Source organism: Aotus nancymaae, unplaced genomic scaffold (assembly GCF_030222135.1).
Source record: "Aotus nancymaae isolate 86718 unplaced genomic scaffold, 86718_ANA_hifiasm-v0.15.2.pri h1tg000007l, whole genome shotgun sequence".
Classification (NCBI taxonomy): Eukaryota; Metazoa; Chordata; class Mammalia; order Primates; family Aotidae; genus Aotus; species Aotus nancymaae.
Genome location: NW_026988418.1, coordinates 59,555,527 through 59,577,416, shown reverse-complemented (window position 1 = coordinate 59,577,416; position 21,890 = coordinate 59,555,527). Strand labels below are relative to the sequence as shown.

General features: G+C 43.1%; 1 protein-coding gene across 1 annotated transcript; it reads right to left on the bottom strand.

Moving 5' to 3' along the window:
* Positions 1 to 774: 774 nt before the first annotated feature.
* Positions 775 to 21,456, bottom strand: LOC105721687 (CTTNBP2 N-terminal-like protein). The gene is given in 8 exon segments (XM_064370709.1): positions 775 to 2,518; positions 2,521 to 2,703; positions 2,706 to 3,198; positions 4,293 to 4,400; positions 9,557 to 9,787; positions 15,318 to 15,440; positions 20,620 to 20,794; positions 21,437 to 21,456. Coding segments are annotated over 8 exon segments (2,130 nt in total). The 3' UTR covers positions 775 to 1,721.
* Positions 21,457 to 21,890: the final 434 nt, after the last annotated feature.

The window sequence follows — 21,890 nt, the reverse complement described above, 5'->3', positions numbered from 1 at the left end:
TGGAACTTGGCAGCTTGCAAGCTAAATCCAGCTGTGCAAGTGTTTGTTTAACCAGCACTATTTAAATATTTTAAAATCGGTTCTTGATATTTAAAAATGAGAATTTTTCTCATGAAAATTTGGATTTTAACAAATATGAAGAACTGGTAATCCTGGTCTAGCGTTCTTGCATGGCAGCAAGCAGATGGAGCTGAACAGATGCCCTTTTAAAGTGGGGCCACAGTTCCCACTACTCACAGCTGTTTTATACCACTTGAGTGAGAGGCCTGTTTCACTCATTTCCATGACCGGTTGAGTTTTGTCCCGCTGGGGTTTGTTTAGCTCTATTTATTTAATACAGATGGGGTCTCGCTATGTTGATGAGGCTGATCTTGAATGCCTAGTCTCAAGCGATCCTCCCATTTCAGCCTCCCAAAGTGCTAGGAGTACAGGCATGAGCCACTGTGCCCGGCCAGCTCCGCCTTTTTATGATACTGAAGATCTGGGATTCATCTGCAATTTCCCCACCTTCCTGTAGACAAAATTCTTCCTTTGATTGCACCCCAGCCATATCTAGTTGCTTTGGTAGGTAATCTTAATGTGCAATTCTACTTGTCCTTTATGCTATATTGCAAACTCCAAAGATATAATCACACTAATATCTGTGTTTAAGTGTGTGTATGTTAAACGTGTAAAGGGGTAATGTATCTGTACAGATATATGTATACTTCCCATTTAGGCAAAAGTTAATTTGGTTTTATAGATACAGACACCAGGTTCTGGCAGCTTGGAGAATAAGTGTAACAATTTGGTAAAATTTGTATAATTCTGACTTATAATATTACAGAGTGAATTTCAAGTTATTGCTTTTTGATTACAGAATAAAAATTTCATTCTGTTGCAAAACTTTTATACAGAATGAGTAACTATTTCCTATTCAAGTAACAGCAATCAGAATCAGAAGTTCCTTACACAACAGTAGATGCTTCAGACATTTTTTGAATGGAGATGTGATTTCATTCTGTTCAAGAATTTATGCAGGAAACTAGGAGTGAGTTAATTTTTCAAAAGCACAAGAAAATCAGCACCCTAACTGCTTAGTGCTCAGGAGGGTTTCTCGAGGGCTCTGTAAAGCTCAGCTTTGTGGTGAGTTCACACCCACCTTTAGAAGGATTCCCGTTCTAGTTATGCAGCCTTGTTTCAGAACACAAAGCTTGTATTAAAACAGTAAAAGAGGATTAAAAGCAGTGTTGGTTTTTAACATTCAGAATTCGCAGAGGATCTCATTTCCTGCAATTAAATGATCCATTTTGTGTTTTTTGCTGCAGAATCACATTCATATGGCAGTCATATTTCAGGCACTTTTAAAACATGTTCATCTGGAATAAAAATCTGCATGAACCACTTCTGCATAATTCAAAATGAGTGTTGAGTGATTCTAGTTCCAAAATAGCACATCACTACCTGGTACTCAATTAGCTTTCCTCATCACAACATGACGGTGACTGCTGAGCTTGAGACATCTTTGAGGTGCCTTTCTAGCTTCAGTAAAAAGATGTGAGCCATACAAATCCAACCTACTCAGTTTCTACTTAAAAAAATACAAAACGGTGAAATATACTAAATGTATTATACAGATGGTTTCAGCTACTATCAAAATAAATAACATAATCTGACTCAAAAGTCTGAGCTCTTGGACGAAATCTGATGGAATGTCAAACGTGGAGATTCCCTCCTAGGGACTAGCTGCTGGTAGGCAAAAGTAACTCAACATCCTCACCATTTGCTACAACGGTACTGGAAGAGCAGCTGCTGGCAAGGTCTTCTGTGGTGGTCAAAGAGGATGCCTGGGAATGAGTTTTGGTCAAAGGAGTGGTAGCAGATGAAGAAGGGGTGAGGCTAGGTTTTTTGGGTGGGATGGGTGGAGGGTTTCCTCTCTCAGCTCTGGGGATGGTTGGGGACTTGATTCCTGGAGATAGGGGGCTCAGGGGACTGGACACTTTCCCTGGAGTAGGTGAATGGCTTGTGTCACCTCTTGGATTGGCAGTGTTGGCCAGATTTCGATAGTCTGTGCCAAAGGGAGAGCTGTTGGGAGAGACTGGCTTGATTGGCCCTTGTTGGCTAGTGAATCTGGAGAGCACCTGAGTGACTGTGTTTCGGGCCAGCTGCTTGGCGGCAGAGTTGTCTATGAGGGTGGGGGATAAATCCCTGGACGGAGGACTTTGTAGGCCACTGGCTTGTTGTTCCTGATCTGCTTGGGACTGAAATTTGTGCCGAGCTGCATGGAACCGCTGGTTGATGCCTACTTGGTAGGATGACTGGTAGCCAGGGCTGCTAGCTGATGACCCCAATAAACGCTTAGTGAGTACCGGTGAAGAACAAGGAGAGGAGGTTAAAGAGGAGGAGGCAGTGCTGCTGGGAGACAGGGAGCTCCCACTGGAAGGGAGGGGGCTGGGCACTGGGGCTGGCATCTCAATCCCCACAGGACACCCACCATTCTCCACTGGTTTCTCTTGGGCCAATGCCACAGATTTTTCCGTGGAGGCCCTTGGTTTTCTATATTGTTGCCTGCAGTCAGCTCCCTGGTACTTTGTATCTCTGGGTCAAAATGGCCATTGGTTTTTGCATATGAGAAGGCAGGAGAGGTGGGACCAGGCAGCCCAGCGTTTGTCATCTTGGCTATGCCGCTTCCATGGGTTCTTTCTGCTGGAAAACTCTCTGTTTGCAAAACACAGACATTAGCACGAGAGGCTCAGTTGCTGTGCCTTTGGACATGGTTACTGGTTTCTTCAATTGCTCATTAGGGCTACTGTGCTGGTGGGTGGCCTCTAGGTCCTTCACTATCTTCTTCAAACTTTCCATTTCTTTCAGAATTTTGGTCCGGTTCTCTTCTCGGTTCAGTTTTGCTCTCAGTTGTTCCCTTTCAATGTCAAACTCTGACAACTGCTTCTCTACCTGGGCCTCAGTCTGCAAGCCTCGCTTTCTCTCAGCTGCCAACTCTTCTTCCAGTTTACTCACTCGGCTCTTCTCCTTCTCCAATTTCAGGCTCAGCTCTCCGGCCTTCTGCCCTTCCTCGGCTGCCTTGTTGGTGGCTTTCTTGCACTCAAGCACAAGCATGGAGGAGAGCTGCTTGTGGCGGGAGCGCTCCTCTTCCAGCTGACTAGAGAGCTTCTTCTGTTCTTTTTCAAACTTTTTCACTTGAGACTTTTCAAATTCCAGCTAGAAAAAAAAATGCCACCACATATATTGATTAGAATAAGAAAAGAGAGATATACTCAAAAAGTATGATCAAATAGAGTGTCTCTGTTAGCTGTTCTCTGGTATATAGGATTAATGTGCACGTCACAGTGCTTAGATCAAGTATTTCTGAAGTTTTGGAACACCTAGCACAAAAAAAGCACACACTATGATTTAAGCTTTCTCTGATGATTTGTGAGGCACTTCTAGTTCCTGTACTGTCTTGCAGTGATTAGTGGGACTATGATGTATCTTTGTGTTTCATATATGTGGAGAGTACACAGCATCAGAACCAATCAAAACAAGGTAACAGAAAGCTGTATCAACCAGATTTTGCGATGAATGTTGCTGCTGAAAACAAACCTTTTAAAGTTTCGGCAATAATTTTCTCAGGTCTTAAAAACAAACACAAATAGTTGCATTTGAATCATACTTTTTACACAAATACCGTCTGTTTTAATTGTCTCCCAACCCTATTTGAGGCAGAGACTCTGCGTGAAAGGGAAAGGGTTGAAGAAACTCAGTGTTTTTCAAACTCTGAGATCCATTAATGGATGGGGAAACAAATTAAGTGAGCCATGACTAGAATTAAAAAAAATAAATAAATAGAATCAATATGTAGATAGTAGGGGTTATATATGATTTCATGAGATTTTTGTTTTAGGCATAACTGGGTGTGTTTATACTGGATTGTGACATAAAATGTCATTTCTTACGGGTGTTCTAAATCAAGAAAAGTTTGAGAGCTACAAACTTTTACGATTCCCCAATGTGTGTCCTACGAACAATAGTTACACAGTGAGGGATCTATATCAATAAAAGATTTTATAAAACCACAGATTTGCTAAACACAGAACCCCTATTTTGTTCTTGAAGACTCACAATGTGCTTCTGCATACTAAAGATCCTAACAAATTTAAAGTTAGAATCCTGTTTAACTTTGTTTAACCCAGTAGTTCTCAAACTTATTTGACCACAAAGTCCCTTTTTGAACAACAACAATTGCTTTCCTGCAGAGTAATTTTGGAAACACTATTCTAGGCAAATGCTACTGTGAATCCCTCTACCTTAATTACCTATTGAGTCAGCCTCTCTCTTTCCTTCTCTAGCATGTAGGTGACATCATCTCCTTCAGCCGTATCCTGTGCATGCCTCTGCCTTTCTTCCTCAAGATCTAGGATCACCTTTAAAGAATTTTTAAAAATTCATTTCCAAATATCAAAGAGTTGCATTTATTAATACAGCCAATACTAAGTGCCAAACCAGGCACTTAATGATAGTTTCAGAGATCAAACAAACAAATAAATAAATGAAACCCAGCAAGGGCTACCAAGGAGCACACTGCCTTACAGTGACAGCCATGAAACCTCTGTGTTAGAAAACAGTAAGATATTTACTTTACTTGAAGTATGTAAAGAATTATATGCAAACAGAAGAGAGCAACTAATAGCTAGAGGGGTTGAGGCAGTTTCGAGAATTAACAGAAATTCCAAGAAACCGCAGGCAGTCTGGCATTGCTAGGGATCAGGTGTAGGTGATGGAGCAAGACAGGACCACAGAAACCCGAAAGCTGAGGTTTTCCTCTCAACACTGGAGGCACCAAAGGAGGAGCCTGAAATTCAACATTTCAAAAAGGTGCATTCTAAGTATGCCTTGTTTCACTAATAATACAAGTTTTCATATAGTTAGATAAGAGGTGAAAACTCTCTTGACTTCATCCTGCATGTGAAAAGATTCAATTATCCAGATCTTAAATGGAGATTTTTCACAAGGTCTTTATTTAACCTGCCCACCCCTATTCCACTTCTCCTGGTGCCAAAGGATTAAGCCCAATTTTAAGGAGAAGACATATTTATTTATTTTTTGAGACAGGGTCTTGCTCTGTCGCCCAGGCTGGAATGCAGTTGTGCAATCATGGCTCACTGCTGCCTCGACCTCCCTAACTCAAGAGATTCTCCCACCTCTCAGCCTCCTGAGTAGTTGGGACTATAGGTGTGTGCCACCATGCCCAGCTAATTTTAGTATTTTTTGTACAGATGGGGTTTTGCCATCTTGCCCAGGCTAGTCTTGAACTCCTGGGTTCAAGTGATCCACCCACCTCAGCTTCCCAAAATGCTGGGATTACAGGTGTGAGCCATCACACGTGGCCGAAAACACAAATTTAAAGGGACATTTTTCACATAATCCCATCTACAACTGCAAATATTCTGATTGGCAATGGAATTAGTAGTTTCTGCTCATGCTTCAGAGGTGCCTTGGCCCAGACTTCCAGGGTAGGGCACTGTTGTCCCAAAGGCCATTTCTTAGTCTTCTCACTAAAATTTTTATGAATGAAGACAGAAACTTTTCTGGGACATGAAACCTTCCTCTAAAAATAAAAATGAGCTCATGCCGATGATCCCAGCACTTCTGGGAGGCAGAGGCAGGAATATTGCTTGAGCCCAGGAGTTTGAGACCAGCCATTACTTACTTCCTTTTCTTCCTTCTTCTCTTCCTTTTTCCCTCCCTCCCTCCCTCCCTTCCTTTTCTGGGGAGACAGGGTCTTACTCTGTCACCCAAGCTAAAGTGCAGTGGCATCATCTCAGCTCACTGCAATCTTTGCCTCCTAGGCTCACGTGATCCTCTCACCTTAGCCTCCTGAGCAGCTGGGACTACAGACACACATCACTAAGCCCTGCTGATTTTTGGTAGAGGTTGGGTTTTGCCATGTTGTTCAGGCTAGTCTCAATCACCCGGACTCAAGCGATCCTTCTGCCTCAGCTTCCCAAAGTGATGGGATTACAGGTATGACCGACTGTGCCCAACTCAAAACCCCATTTCTACCAAAAAACACAAAAATTAGCCAGGCTTGGTGAGATGTTTCTGTAGTCCCAGCTACTCAAGAGGCTGAGGTGGGAGGATCACCTCAGCCTAGGGAGGTCGAGGTTGCAGTGAGCCATGATTATGCCGTTGCACTCCAGCCTGGGTGACAGAGTGAGACCCTGTCTCAAAAACAAACAAAAAAGACTGGTGCTGTGGTGTGTGCCTGTAGTCCCAGATAGCTGGGAGGCTGAGGTGGGTCACTTGAGCCCAAGAGTTCCAGGCTAGAGGGTGCTATGATCGCACCTGTGAACAGCCACTGTGCTCCAGGCCCAGGCAACGTAGCAAGACCCTGTCTCTCAAAATAAAAGAAAGGAAAAAAAACTGGTGGATTGCCTTTTTTTAAATCTAATTTTTCAATTTAATGAAAGACATGCTTTTGGCCAAAAATGGTAGGTCGTATCTTCTTCCTTTTGGGAGTCCTCTAAAATTACAGAAATGGAATAAAAAGACTAAAATCCCACAAAGATGAAGGAGAGAGCCTCTAGCAGAGAAGAAATTTTAATCATATTTTGAAGAAGAAAAGAGGCTGAAGGAATGGCAACTACTTTATTACGAAGGAGGGAAGCTGTTTTGCCCTGCAGAGCTCCAAAGAGATGGAACCTGCAGGTGGTAGGTACTGGCGAGGAGAGGTGAAATGTAGACTAGAAAACAGAAGAGCTGGTTCAAATCCTGTTTTTTTGTTTTTTGTTTTTTGAGACAGACTCTTGCTCTGTCACCCAAGCTGGAATACAGTGGCATGATTTCAGCTCACTGCAACCTCCACCTCGTGAGCTCAAGCGATTCTCCTGCCTCAGCCTCCCGAGTAGCTGGGATTACAGGCACGCAACCACGGTCAGCTAATTTTTGTATTTTTAGCAGGGACAGGGTTTCACCATGTTGGCTGGCCTAGCCTTGAACTCCTGACCTCAAGTGATCCGCTTGTCTTGGCTTCCCAAAGTGCTGGGATTACAGGGGTGAGGCACTGTGCCCGATCTTCAAAGCCTGTTGTTTTCGGAATCATTTGTCCCTCACCCTGATTCCTACACACAGACCATCAGCATCTGGCACCTGTCACATCTAGTATTCCCAAATCCTAAGCCTGTCACAAGAAAGGATCTGGATCTAGTAATACTAAATGTGACAGGGAATGGTGGTAGGAAAACGGGATTAAATTTGTTCTGGGTAAGGGTTAAGGACAGGAAAGGGAGGTGGGGTGTAGGATAACTAAATCTGTACCTATATAAAGAATGTAATATAAATGTCTAAAATTGATAAAGCAAGAGAGAACAGTGCAGTATTTAGAAATATGGAGGTTAGCTACCAAAGTGAATGGCTAAAAGAAAAAAGCGGATGCCTGTGAATACTGGGGAGGATGGGAAGTGAGAAGATGTAGTATAGGAAACTCTTGTTTTTCATTGTAAGCATAATGACCATGTAATTTACTATTCAAGCCAGAACATTTCTGACAGTCAAAGGGAATATGGTTAATAACTAAGCCAAGGTGATAGGCATAAGCTGAGACTATCAACACCATAATTATAAGCCTCTAGGTACTGTCTGATTTCTAACAAAGTCAGTGTTCTACTCTGATAAACCACTTAAGCTTGAACCTGGGAGGTGGTGGTTGCAATGAGCTGAGATTGCACCACTGCACTCCAGCCTGGGTGACAGAGTGAGCTCCAGCTCAAAAAAAGAAAAAAGAATAGATAGGTACTTGGTTTCAAAATTTAATATTCCCTTAAAACATTTAGCATTGCAATACAGTATTAAGAAATTTTGAATTATTTTCAACTTCTTCCTTTCTCCAATCACCTAGAACCACAAACCGTCCCTAGTATACCTTCCATGACATGAAAGCTAGCCAACCTCCCTTCAACACAACTCAGTCACCTCATGGATGAAATGGAAATAAAGACTGCCTATTAAACAAAAAAAAGCTGTGAGGATTTTCTTAGAGGATTATGTAAAAGCCCCCCCAATTTAGGCAACTAACTTCTACCCATTGATACCTTTTAAACTGGAGTGTAAATGTTTTCAGATTACTTCATTCTAACCAGAGGTTAAACTTTTTTGGGGACTGGGCGCAGTGGCTCATGCCTGTAATCCCAGCACTTCGGGAGGCTGAGGCAGGCAGATCACAAGGTCAAGAGATCAAGACCATCCTGGCCAATACAGTGAAACCCCATCTCTACTAAAAATACAAAAATTAGCTGGGCTGCTGGTGTGTGCCTGTAGTCCCAGGTACTCAGGACGCTGAGGCTGGAGAACTGCTTGAACCCAGGAGGTGGAGGTTGCAGTGAGCTGAGATTGCGCCACTGCACTCCAGCCTGGAGACAGAGTGAGACTCCGTCTCAAAACAAACCAAACACACACACAAAAAAACCAAAAAACTTTTTTGGGTCTTGGGTAACTTGGAGAATCTGATGATTAAAGCTATGAAAAAAATACATTTCCTACAAAAATGCATAAATTTTGGACATTCTGTATATTTTCTGGGGGATTGTGGAACATCTGAGGCCTATCCACTCTGGCCTTTCATTTGGCTTCTGTGAAGGAAGGAAAAGATCATGGGCAAGACCCAGAGCCTAGGAAATTTATCAGATGCAATTTAAGCAGATGGCTCTAATGCTGGTAACCATAAAAGTAAGGTCCACCAAATTTTGCAGCTGCTAACCCAATTTTCCAGATGGAAATGTTTCCTACCAAATGCACTAATAACTCCCTTGTTGGCATAAATCTGAACTGATAAGTTTTTTAAAAATGAAGATTCTAGCCAAGCATCTTTTATAGGCTAAATGTGAGGAGTAAACGACAAGATGACAAGTTGGTGAATAAATTCACAAGCACTACAATTCCAGTAAGATGAAGCAGAGGAAAGGACAGGTATGCCTTCTTAGGGCTTGTTAGAAATGGAAACACACACACACACACACACACACACACACACACTCTTTACTAATAGAGTAGAATAGCTTTAAGGTAAATAAACCTAGGGAATGTTTATGGTTTCATGAGCAATAAAATGCAATGAAACTCAAAACTAGGAATAACAGGAATAAATGAAAATAATCTATTGGCTTATGTATTTATCCTCAGGTAAATTCTCTTTTTCTCCTTTGGATACAGCATGCCTCAAATACCTGTTCATCTTTCTATTTATCACTTAAGTAAGCAAATAGAGAACACTCCCTTCAGCTACAAGCTTGGCCAAACCCATTTGTAGCCAAAGTTTGAATGATCAAGAGCTGAGAAAACATACGAAGTGTTTTGGAGTGACATATCAAGAAGGAATGCCATCTTAAATAATGTGTCTGGCACATTCTCTAAACTTAACATTTGGAGTAAGCTGTGTTTTCTTTTCTATCTCCTGGCTGTTATATAAGCTAAGGGGCTTTTTGATACCCGCGAGATGTCCCAATTACTGTGAAAAACCGACAGCTGATAAGAAAGTATCAGGCATAATTTACAAAGATTTACACATTAACTGAGGTGAGCCTACCTTTCGGTGCCTGCTCTCAGCAGCAGCCAGCTGGGACAGCATGCGCTCCTGCATGTTCTTGCACTGTTTCATCACCACCTTTAGAATAGAGAGTGGGTTTGTGCAGACTGGCTGCTTTTCGCTATCATTTTTCTCTTTCAGTGTTTCAAAATCTCTTTGTAGAGCCATTAAAGGATCACTAATATTATATTTTCCATAACGTTCTTCAATAAAAGTATCTTTGTGTTGGGCCTGGAAAAGAAGGGAAAAAAAATAAGCATCTTGCTTTTTAAAACTACTGGGGAGGGGGGTTTACTATCCAGTGGTTATACATTAAAGGTTGTGGTATTAGTATAAATGTAACCTGCTAATTACAATTCAGATTGAGCCATTTAAATGCAGAAACAGCACCAGAAAGTTGGCATGGTATAACAAGAACAAATACTTATAAAGTGCTAGCTATGTATTAGACATTGTTCTAAATATTTATAGTCATATTAACTTGTTTAAAATTGACAACGCTAGAAGGTAGTGCTATCATCTCAATTTTGCTGATGAGGAAACTATTCCGGGTTACTCATCTAGCAAGCTGTCAGAACTGGGATTTAAGCCCAGGCAGCCTGGCTTCAGAGTCTGTGTCCTTAACCTCTGTGCTTATTGTCTCTGATGAATGTTTACATTACCGGCAGGTACATCTTGCTTTTTTTCTGTTATGGCATTAGCATTTCTAATATGTTAAGCATGATAATTTTATAAGTATATTTAGAGACCTAACAAAATGCCAGCAGATAAATGAAGGGTACAAAATATAAGTAGGATCACATTACAATCTAGGACTACTTGTGATCTATACATATGAACCTTTACTTAGTTGTTGATGGGTCAAGAGGATGGAAGCACCTCACGACCAGAAATGCAGACAAAATCTTTTCCACCTGCTGCCAAATTCTACTTCCTCTTCTTGTCTCTGTTTGGTTGTTACTTTCCATTCTCTTTTCTGTCTCTTTCCAGGCTTGATGAGCCTTGGGGATGAGCATGTAAGAAGGGGATACAAGCTGGTGCTTGTTGTCTGGACAAGGGCTTTAGCCCTGGGTACCAAGTTGGGAGTATAAGGAGCAGGAGGTGGGTGGAAAGATATTCCTAGGCTTCCATCTTTCCTCATCTCTGTAGGAAGAGCTTGAAGAACTCCTTATGAGCATCAAACATTACATGCACATTACTTTTTACTTGTTACACAGATATTTGAGTTTCTTGAGATATTTTACAATGAAAAATGAAGCGTTAACACAGCGTTGAAGAAACTAAAAAATCACAGCAAAGTACTATATAATTTAAGCTTTCAAATGAAATCTAGTTATGAAAACACTGTTATTCATCATTTTTTAAAAACTATTTAATCAGTAGTTATGTTTTCTTAGCACTGCCATCCACAAATAGAAGCCTGTTTAAAAAGAAAGGGAAATCCACAATTTAATGGCTATGCTTTAATTTAAAGGAACCTTTAAGAAAATAAAGCAAACAGGGGGTTTCTTTAACACCGAAGTGTTTCAGTGCTGGAAATCGGATGCCTTCTTCTTCATTGACTATCCAGTTTAAGCCCCAGGAATCACTTAGCCTTATGGTAAAATTTTGTGTTGTTATCAGCTGGCAAATGTTCAAAGCAGTTGGAAGTTCTGGGTTTTACTTCTGGCTTGACTACAGCCATCTTATGTTATGACATTATTGGAGTATTTGGACACTGGACATTTGAATAGAGAAATCCATTTCTTTAAGTTACTAATAACCATCTTTCTAGCCTTATTTTTTTTTGTGTGTGTGTGTGTATGTGTGTGAATTAAAGTGGGGGAGGTCTACAACACAGAGTCTAAGACAAAACCCTACTTTTTTCAGCTCCAAGTTAAGAAGGAAATTCTCAGTAAAATTTCAAAATAACCTCTAGTCTGTTTAGAATGGAGAAGGAAAAGATCAACTCCTGAACAAGCCATTCTTATTTTAAAACATGGTGAATGGCCAGGCACAGTGGCTCACATCTGTAATCCCAGCACTTTCGGAGGCAGAGGCAGGACAATCACTTGAGCCCAGGCATTTAAGACCAAGCTGGGCAAAATAGGGAGACCTTGTCTCTACAAAAAATAAAAAAACTAGCTGGGCATGATGGCATGTGCCTGGAGCCCTAACTACTTGGAAGGCTGAGGCTGGAGGATTACTTGAGCCCCATCTAGGCTGCTATGAGCTCTGATTATACCACTGCATTCCAGCCTGGTCAACAGAAGGAGAACCTGTTTCAATCAATCAATCAATCAATCAATCAATCAATAAAACATAGTGAAAGTAAAACAAAAAAGCTAGTTATATTTTAAAAGCAACAGTGCCAAACAACATGGGACTCATCAATGTTTCCCTTTTACCATGTTTCTTTAAATTCAGCTATAAAAATCTAAAATTGATTACCTATAACTCAATTTATTATTATTATTATTATGTTTTGAGACAGCTTCTGGCTCTGTCAACCAGGCTGCAGTGCAGTGATGTGATCCCAGCTCACTGTAGTGGTAGAGTGCCTCCATAATGGCAGACGCCCCTCCCCCACAGAGCTGGACCATCCCGGGTTCAGCTGGGTTTGCTGTGAAAGTCTCAAGCCAGAGCTTTTCCAATTGCTGTTTTTTTGTTTTTGTTTTTGTTTTTGTGGGGATGGGACCAGCAAAGCCTAATCACCTGGCTCCCTGCCTCAGAGTCTTTTGTTTTTTAGTTGAACAGTTGGTTCTCTACCAGGTGACATGGTCGTCTGTTGAATAGGCGCCGGGATCTGTGTGATTTCCCGTGTAGCGACCCACTGCGCCAGCTGAAATCGCGGCTCTGAGATTCGTGGTGCTTTTTTGTCCAGGAATCTCCTGGCCTGGCTCCTTGTTTCAGCTCCCCTTGCTGGCTAAGAGGGGACACAGTCTCGTTTACTCTGCACTGGGAACTGCTGCGCCGGGGCACAGGGAAAACAGCCGTGCTGGCCAAAACAGCCACGTGGGGCTCCTCCACCTGGGAATCTCCTGGTCTGTGGGCAATAAAAATCCATCTGGAAATGCGGTGTCCACTCACCCTCTGTGCTTTCACTCGGACCTGGAATCCTGAGCTGCTCCTAACCAGCCATCTTGGATCTCCAACTTCAATTTCAAAATTGTTTTTTCTGATGCCTGGCTTTGGATGCTGCAGAGGGCCCCTGAAGTATCCAAAAGAGAGGGAAACAGGAGTATTGAACAGGTTTAGTTACATGGGATTGCCAAAATGTATTCAATCTTCTTTAGTTTATATTTTGGTGAATAATACTAATATATGTTTCAAAATTGTATGGAATTTCCAAAATTCTAATGTCTACAGTATATGCTATCAATTATAATTAAGGTTGTTAAGCTACTGTAAACCACAGAGATAGCCAAACTTCTTTGTCAATTGTGTTTCTAACTGCAACTACCCTGGACATTTTGTTATTCACAGACAACTGCTGTCTTGTTTTTATCCTTTTCAAAAATGGCTTATAATAAGCTGTAGGACTCTGAAAGGTGCTCTCAAATACAGGTTTCTGATAACATTAGAGATTGTAACATAGGAATAAACAAAAAACATACAGGACTCATGAAGAGCTAATATGTTCATGAATATCAAGCAAAACAAGAGTTAGCTAAATGGACTGAACTCACAGAAAACTGAAGCAATCTTTTAACTTTTGTTTGGAATATTGCTGATCCTTGTATTGTTTTTCAGAGTCAAAGAAACTTATTTTGAACTATTTACAGCCTTTAATAATTGAGTAAGGTATACTCCTGAGAACAAAATTTAGAGCATATTGGTTTCTCTCTCTCTCTCTTTGCCTGGCTTTTCCAGAATTGGGAAACTAGTTGTGAGTAGTCTTAACTTATGGCAATATACTTGTTTGCATCAGTGCAATAAGAATCCATTTTCTTTTGCGACTGGATGCAATTGAATAAAGTGATTGTTTTACCAAGGCTTTAACTGAAAAGGTATGCTTCCCTTTAAGGAGTCAAGCTCAACTTGCAGAGCTGATAAAAGCTGCCTGGGAAAACTGGCCTCATAGCCTTGTCTATGCGATCCTGCACAGGGTTCCTGATCGGTTGTAAGTAAAGAATGCCACATTCTGAAAGGCCCAGAATCTCCAAGTTTATCTTGGTACCTTAAAAAAAGAGGATTATCCAACTCACAGGTATTTGAGGATACAAACCAATGGCTGGGCTCAGCTTTAAAAGGTCTTATCAGAGATTCCTTGTGGAAAAGAGTTCCATCAAAGACAATCTAAAAGGCCTATGTAGAAATAATTATTCTTGCTGCACTCTATACAAATAATCAGGCCAAATATAAGACTAAAGTCTATTTTGCAAAGAAGTCAGTCCCACCATGATTTGTTTTTGTAATGAAAATGAGGACTGAAAAGAGAGAAATTATAACAAAACTTATTATACATTTGTCATTAGATTCTAGACTCATTAGCTGTTTTTAAGTTTTTGCCTGCATTTTAGACTAACTCTGCTTGTTCCTGTGGACCAGCAATTTCTGGCTGCAGCTCAGAAAGAACAAAAGGGATGGATGACATAAAAATCTGGGTCAATATTCTAGTTCTGAGCAATTATCTTGCAAATCCTGCCAGGTGATGTGAATAAATAAGATGCCCATCACCCAGAGGTTTTCTTTTTGGGAAAGTAAGACCAAGTGAGCTAACCAAAGCCAAGCCCCATGCACCCAAATCTTAGCAAGCATAACTATAGCCACCAGTTATCTGGGCATGTCACAAGACATCCTTTTCTTTCTCTTTTTGGAGGAGGACACAATTCCACAGCTTCATCTTAGCATTCAGCTTATGATAAGAAGTCCATACAACCCTCCTAACTCACCAACCCCATCAGACACATTTTTGTCCCAAATTCAATTCCAAGCATCAGGTCAAAGCCCTAGGAATGAAAATTAGATCTGAGTGATTCAGAGGCAGACAGTAATGGAGTATAAAAGGCAGAGCACAGGTAAGTGTGACTGACTCCTGCCAATTAAGCCAAGTTTCCCATTTCGTGGATAAAGGTCACACTAGTGTCCATGGCATAAATGAGGTCTAGGGAATTCAAAGGCTACTGACAACATAGGAGACAGGGTGTGTGTGGGTAAGAGGAGATATTCCCACCCCTTAGGCCCCCTGTTAACGTGGGTGAAAGCCACTTTGACATCCATGGGTTATACCCCATTGCAGTCACCAGGACTTGGTGATACAAGGATGGAGGAAAGAAAGACGAATGCCTCACTTTCCCTCCCTCATGTACCTCAGGTATTCACTAGGAAGAGAAGGGAACCAGGAATGCCTCACTCCCCTCTTTCTAGATGAGTAGTCCTTCATCTTCAGTCTGTACCCCTTTCAAATGCATCCTGAACCCCTGAGACTCCTTTGAAAAAAAAAATTTCCTCTTTTTTCCTTTCTCCTCCTTTTCCCTCTCCTCATTGATAAGTAACTGTGTCTCCATACTATGGGACACTCCTTTGGATACATCCTCCAAAGTAGGAAAAGTTAATTTCCAAAACCCTAAACTGGTTAAATTAGGATTGGGCTAGGGGAAGGGAATCCGGAAGCCTGACATGCTGGCAGAAGGGTCAAGTTTTTTCCAGTCAAGCTTTTGTCAGCCCCCATCCCTGTACAAACTGGTAAAAGGCCTTGGAATTTTTGAGCTGTCCTTAACCACCCCTTTTGTTTCATTTTGATACACGTCTTCTAATAACCCAGTTTGTCTCCTCTCACCTTCAGGCCATCAGACTCCAAATGGTCATGTAACCAGAGCCTTGGACAATGGCCCTTTCTGCTGGGGACCCTTAGATAGGCCTCTGAGGGAGATCTGACTGCTGTTTTTCCAAACAGCACTCCCTGTCAGCAGGAAGCAGTTAAAATCAATCTTCATTCTTATTCTTATCCTTATTCTAACACCAGTTAAATGTACTTCTTTAGATGGGGGAATGATAGATACAGGAGGCAGCCAAAGGTTCCCCCCAGCAAACCCTGCCTTCAAGCCTAAAAGAGCTTGAAGGGTGAAAAACCAGACTGCCAGTTCTGGATGAAGCTCGCCCTTTCCCAATTTATTCTTTCTGAATTATGCCCACCTGTACACCAGGACGATGGGGTGGAAGCTCAGGAAATTTGCACCATTTGGAGTGGGGAGGAGCCTGGCCTATCCTATTCCTGTGTGGTGACCTGGGACTCAATCTGTGAGGCGGGAAACCTGCCAGCATGACTCTCTGTCACTTTGCTGAGAGTTATTTTTCCTTTTTTCTTTTTGACCAATAAATTTCACTTTCCTCACCCTTATATGTGTTCATGAGCCTAATCTTTCCTGACCATGGGACAAGAGCCCGGTTTTAGCTGAATTAAGGAGAAAGGTCTGCAACAGTAGCATGCTGTTCCCTCTGCCTGAAATCTCTACTTAAACCTCTCCATTGGAAGGATTTCCACACCAAACCAAAACACTCTTCCAGGCCCAGTTCAAATGCCTCCTCCTCAGAGAAGCCTTCCCTTGTTCCTTCTCTATCCAGAAGGCCTCTCCCTCCCAGGTTCTCAAGGCACTTGCATGTTTTTAGTCATCCTGAGAGGCTGAGGCTAAGAGCAGCACATGACACAACACTGGAGCTGAAAATATGGTGACTGAATGAATGACCAAGTAATGAATGAAAGGCTAAGTGATAGATGAATGAATGAATGAAGAGATGGCTTGTGCTAAGAGGAGAGATAGAATTTGAATTGAGACTTCAAAAGGGATCAGATTTTCAAACCAGGAATAAGGTAGGTCACGTTTAGGCTCTTGACAATGCTACCTCTTAGCCTCGTAGCATTGACCCACCGTGATCTGCTTGCTATCAGAGAGAGTGTCCCACTTCTCCCAAAAATAAGGATATGAAACCCTGGTGCTACAAGCTTGGGAGGCAGATCTGGGCTGGAATCCTCCATTGTAGGTGAGCCAGCAAGTTTACCTAATCCCTCTTAGCCCTCAATTTTCTTATCTATGGAGTGAGAAAAACAATATCCAAATCCTAGCTTGGCTGTTAGGATTTAAGTAGATAATGTCTGTAAGACATTTAGCTCAGTTACTGGCACAAAGTAACTGGTAGCTATTGTATGATTACTGTTCACTTCCTCCCTGGGATCCCCAGGGGCTATGATATGAGCAAGTGAAAGAGCTGCCGGACCTGGTCGTTGTCCTTTGACACCTTTTGAATCCCTAGTGGCTGCTTCTACTTGCCAAGGCTTTTACCTCTAGATGTTGGGGCCCATGATTTGTGATTTTTTCCCTAGTTAGGTGTGTGTGTTTTGGGGACCCTGAGGTCCTGGGTGCCCCAGGTGACTGTGCCCAGCCTAAGAGTTTCTTCCTGGAGAAGTCTCTGCAGTGACCCTAGCACTTTCTGTGTGTGGATTTTGGCAGGGCAGCTGCTGCTGAGCCCAAGGAAGCTGAGCTGTGCTGCCTGACCCCTCTCGGGTGGACCACAACCTCCCTGTGTGTTAGAGAAGGGCTGGCCCACCCACCTCGAGAAAGCAAAGGGAAGGCTGGGCTCTCCCGGGTCCGGACCAGATCAGAAGTTATTTACTTTATGGGCTTCTCTTAACCCAAGAAGTTCCCTTAGAGAGGAGATGAGGGGAGGGGAGAGGAGGAGCTACGAGCTAGAACACTTCCACCCAAGCACCTGCTCCATGTGGGATTCTCCGGGACCCTCTACGGCAGGACCTTCCATGATTTGCAAAGGGCCCAGTCCCCTTCTGTCTCTTGAAGCTTCTGCTACATGTTAGAGAAATGAATAAATGATATAATGGGATCATAAAAAGGGTAATTTATAAGTTATTCAATAATGTTTTTGACAAAAAATGTGTAACTGAATAATCACATTGGGAGACAGCATAGGGCTCACATTTCAGGCTTTCTGGGCAGGGGACACTCGGGCCTTCCTGCCCCTGTGCCTGTACACCCTGTCAGTGTGGCCCTCCAGGTGGTGACGGACATGGAGGAAGATGTGGTATGTCTGGAGCAGGCTGCGGGTGTGAAACGAAGGAAACTGGCTGTAGCGACACAAGCTGGGGACCCCTGGATCTGGGTGTGAGCAGGACTCAAGGACTCCAGGCCTTCCTTCCACAGCCTTAACCCAGCCTCAGAACCACTGCAGGCCTGTCTCCTCTTAGTTTGTAAGTGATCATTTTCTTGACTCTGGGACCACATCTAGGTCCCATTACTGCAGGACAGATTCCCACACTCTGCTCTGGGCCCCAGGAGTGCTACTGTCCCTGCCTGGAATGTGGGGTGCTTTCTAGGGCCCCAAATACGGGAAGGACAGGACTGAGGCATGGGGACCTGAGGGAAGAAACAGTAGCCAGAATAACCGTGAGGATCATCTCAGAGCACAGAGAATCCCTGTGTCAGGAAAAGAGAAGTGAAGCCCCTTGGGCTTTGTGTTAGGCGAATGGGTTGGGGGTAGCTGGGTGGGCTCAGTCAGTCTAACCAGGCACAGATCTGACCTGCTGCCTCTCAGACCCTGTGGCTATCCTTGGTCCAGAGAATGCAGTAGAGGCTCTGTGCTTTTCTGGAGGCCCAGTGGCCCCAGGTCTTCCTCTTCACTCCCTAGTCCCCCTCCATCAACACTTCTCTGCCTAAGGAGCTCCAACAGTCTGACACCAAAGGCCAGAAGATGCAAGTCCTCAGTGCCAAGTGAGGGGTGCGACTTCTCAACAGCAGTGCTTGAAGCTCTAGCATGGATACATGCAGACTGGTGGGAGGTCCTGGACACTCGGGGGGTACGTGCAAGTCATTGCTGTGGAAACAGCTCAAATGTGAGGTGCTGGGGGCCAAGGCAGGGGGTGCAGGAGAGTTCTGTGAGAGGCTGGGAGACTGTGTGAGCCTAAAGACGGGGTCAGGCAGAGCCAGTGTTAGGCACCGCTGCAGCACCATCAGGTCTCCTAAGACAGAAGAAGGGGTTGCTTCTGTCCCCTCTGAAGATACCCTGAGGGGAGGGTTGGTGGTCTGGGCAGTGAGGGGACCCCTGGCCTCTCACAGCCCTATTCTTGACTGGGTCTTGGGAAATCCACACCATTACTTCCCAAGACTGCCTGCAGGATCACTGTGGCTCAACATGGGTGGTTTTGCAGAGAATTCTCCTTACTTGTGATCTGCCAATAACTCGAGCCTCTTCTAGGCAGACCTTTGTGGGGGTGATAGCGTCAGTGACTACAGTTTAGTCAGCCTGCCAGCTCTGTCTTTCCCTCCCCATGAGAAGGTGCGGGCAGAAATCCTGGGAGCCCCAGGAGGCTTCCTTTTCTATACTAGCTGAGGAATCCACAGCACTGGAGAATTAGTGTATATGTGCGGCTGGCGCCACCTAGTGATTGAGGCTATCCTGCACCCTGTCGGACAGCTCTCCCAGGAAGGCCGTTTGCCTTGACAGTGCACTTTCTCACGCTTTGGTGTGTGTGACGGTCACCTGAGATGCCTGTCAAAAATGAGGACTCCTGGCCAGGTGCGGTGACTCATGGCTGTAATCCCAGCACTTTGGGAGGCTGAGGCAGCAGGATCGCTTGAACCCAGGAGTTCAAGACCAGCCTGGGTGATACGGTGAGATCCACTCCCTGACCCCTCAAAAAAAATTCCTGGGCTCCAGACACTGAGGTTTTATCTTAGTTTGCCTGGGGAGGAATCTAGGAATGTGTTTTCCTAACTAGTACCTCAGGAGTTTGTAAGGCAAGTCTCTGGACTACACTTTTGAGAACCACTCTCCTAAAGGACCATGCCTCTTAAGTGTCCGCTTTGCACAGATAATTATGTGCACTCACCTAGTTTTGAGAACTGTGCTGACCACTCCTAAATCTGTATCTTTAGGCAAAGTATCTTAAGTGTCAGCTGCTATATTTTGACTGGTTGCTTTCTGTCTCCAGAACAGATGCACAGAATCATCATGGCCCGCTCTGAATTTTTAATCTCTATACATCATCCCAAACCGCCAAATAACCCTTGTATTAGTCAGGGTTCTCCAGACAAACAGGATGTACATATATATGGAAAGAGATTTATTAGAAGGAATTGGCTTAGGCAATGATGGAGGCGGAAGAGTCCCAGGATCTGCAGTCAGCAAGACGGAGACCCAGGAGAGCCAATGCTTGAGTTCCCATTCACAAGCCAGAAGGCGTGAGATCCATGAAGAACTGACATTTCAGTGCAAGTATAAAGGCAGAAAAAGTTTGTGTACTGGCTCAAGGCAGTCAGGCAGGAGGAGCTCCCCCTTACTCACAGGAAGGCTAGATATTTTGTACTAATCAGGCCTTCAACTCATTGGATGAAGGCCACTCACATTAGGGAGGGCCACTTGCTTTATTCAGTCTACTGATTGAAATGTTCATCTCTTCCAAAAACACCTTCACAGACAGACCCAGAAATAATGTTTGACCAACTTGACCCCATGGCCAAGTCAAGTTGACACATAAAATTAACCAGTGCAAGTCCACGCCTTCTCAACTTGGCGTGCATAGGCATGAACTTAAACCACACCAGTACTAACCAAACAAAGGCAGTAACATCGTCAGTTTCGCTACACTGATACAACCGTCTTTCGTACAACAGAAAACACGCCTCAGGAGTTTGTAAGGCAAACTCCTTCCACAGAGGAGGAAGCAATGTCTTTGAGCTATGTTCACTCTTCTCTGTGATATCCCAAAACTTAAATACTATCACATAAAACTAACAATACATAAATACTATCATATAAAGTCAATACATCTTATGTTACATGATAAGGGGAAAAGAGAAGGAAACAAATATATTCAACACACACCTATACAGATCTTGTTACCTTCTTCCACTACCCATTATATATTTCCCTGGGCTTCAGCAAGCACCTCAGCTGTTTGTGGTTCTTTAAGTGGTGGGGTGATATAAACCTTTTTGTGTGAAGGGTCTGGGTCATTAATGATCCTGTCTGAATTGGGTTGTTTTGCTTTTCCATTGACCTTCATCACAGAGCATGATAATACCAAGAGACACCCTAAGGGATGTACTGTGTTCCAGAATGCTCTTCTGTACCTCCACTGTGGAGCAGTAGTCCAATTTCCCCTTAGTGTCCAGATCAATCACCCCAGCTGACACTGTAACTTCCTTCTTGGGCTGTTGACTTAGAGGAGCACAAAGTGCCTGAGTGTCATTCTTAACTTCCAGTTTAATAGAAGCATTTTTGTGTCTCTTGGTGGAGCATTCCTCCCTTTGGAACAAAGATCTCTAAGCCAGCAAATAAGGAGCAGGAAGCAAACATTTTGCTAATGGGTCATGAAGGGTAGTAGTGAGTAGTGCCACTCCAGTTTTCATCTCTTGATTCCTGCACCTATAAATCCTAGCCATGAGAAAACGAAAAAATCCATGTACCGGATGCTGACTTAGAGCATATACAGCTTTCTGGAGAACCTTGCCCCAGCCCTGCAAGGTATTGCCACCTAGCCGGCACTGTAATTGAATCTTCAAAAGGCCATTCCACCGTTCTGTCAAGCCAGTTGATTAAGGGTGGTGGAAAACATGGTAAGACCATTGAGTTCCATGAGCATGCACCCACTGACCCACTTCCTCCTGCCTGACTGCTTTTGAGCTGAAACACTGTTTTTGTTGTTTTTTGTTTTCTACCTTCAAACTCTAAGTGAAACATTGGCTCTTCCTGGGTCTCAAGTCTGCCAGCCTGTGGACTAGAACTATACCACCAGCTTTCCTGAGTTCCAGCTTGCTCACTGCAGATATTAGAATTTATCAGTCTTCATGATTGCATGAACCAATTTCCTATAGTAAACAAACAAAGAAACAATCTCCCAGAGAACTCTGACAAGTGCAGATTTTGGTACTGAGAGTAATGTCTGACCAATTGTCGGGGTAACCCATGCTGCAGTCAGGTTAACGCATAAAATTAACAATCACAACTTTTTTGCCTTCATGTAGCTGTTTTAGGGACCACTATGTTCCCAGTCACCAAACCAGAAAACGGGGAATTATCCTTGAGTCGATCTTCTTCCTTTTCCCCATAACTATTCAGTGATTTATGCTGATTTTGCCTCATAAACTTCTGTCTTCTCTATGCCTCCTACTATTTAAGTTCAGGCCCTCCTCCATTATTTTATAGATATTTCAATTGCCTCCTTACTGATTTTACTGGTTCTCTCTTGCTCCTTCTTAAATCCATTCTTGATACACTAGCCAAAGGGATATATTTGTTGGTTCACTGTTTTAAACACCTCAATAGTTTCCCATCTCCTAGAGCAGGAATTAGCAGTGCTTTTCTGTAAAAAGGCACACAGTAAATATTTTAGGCTTTGCAA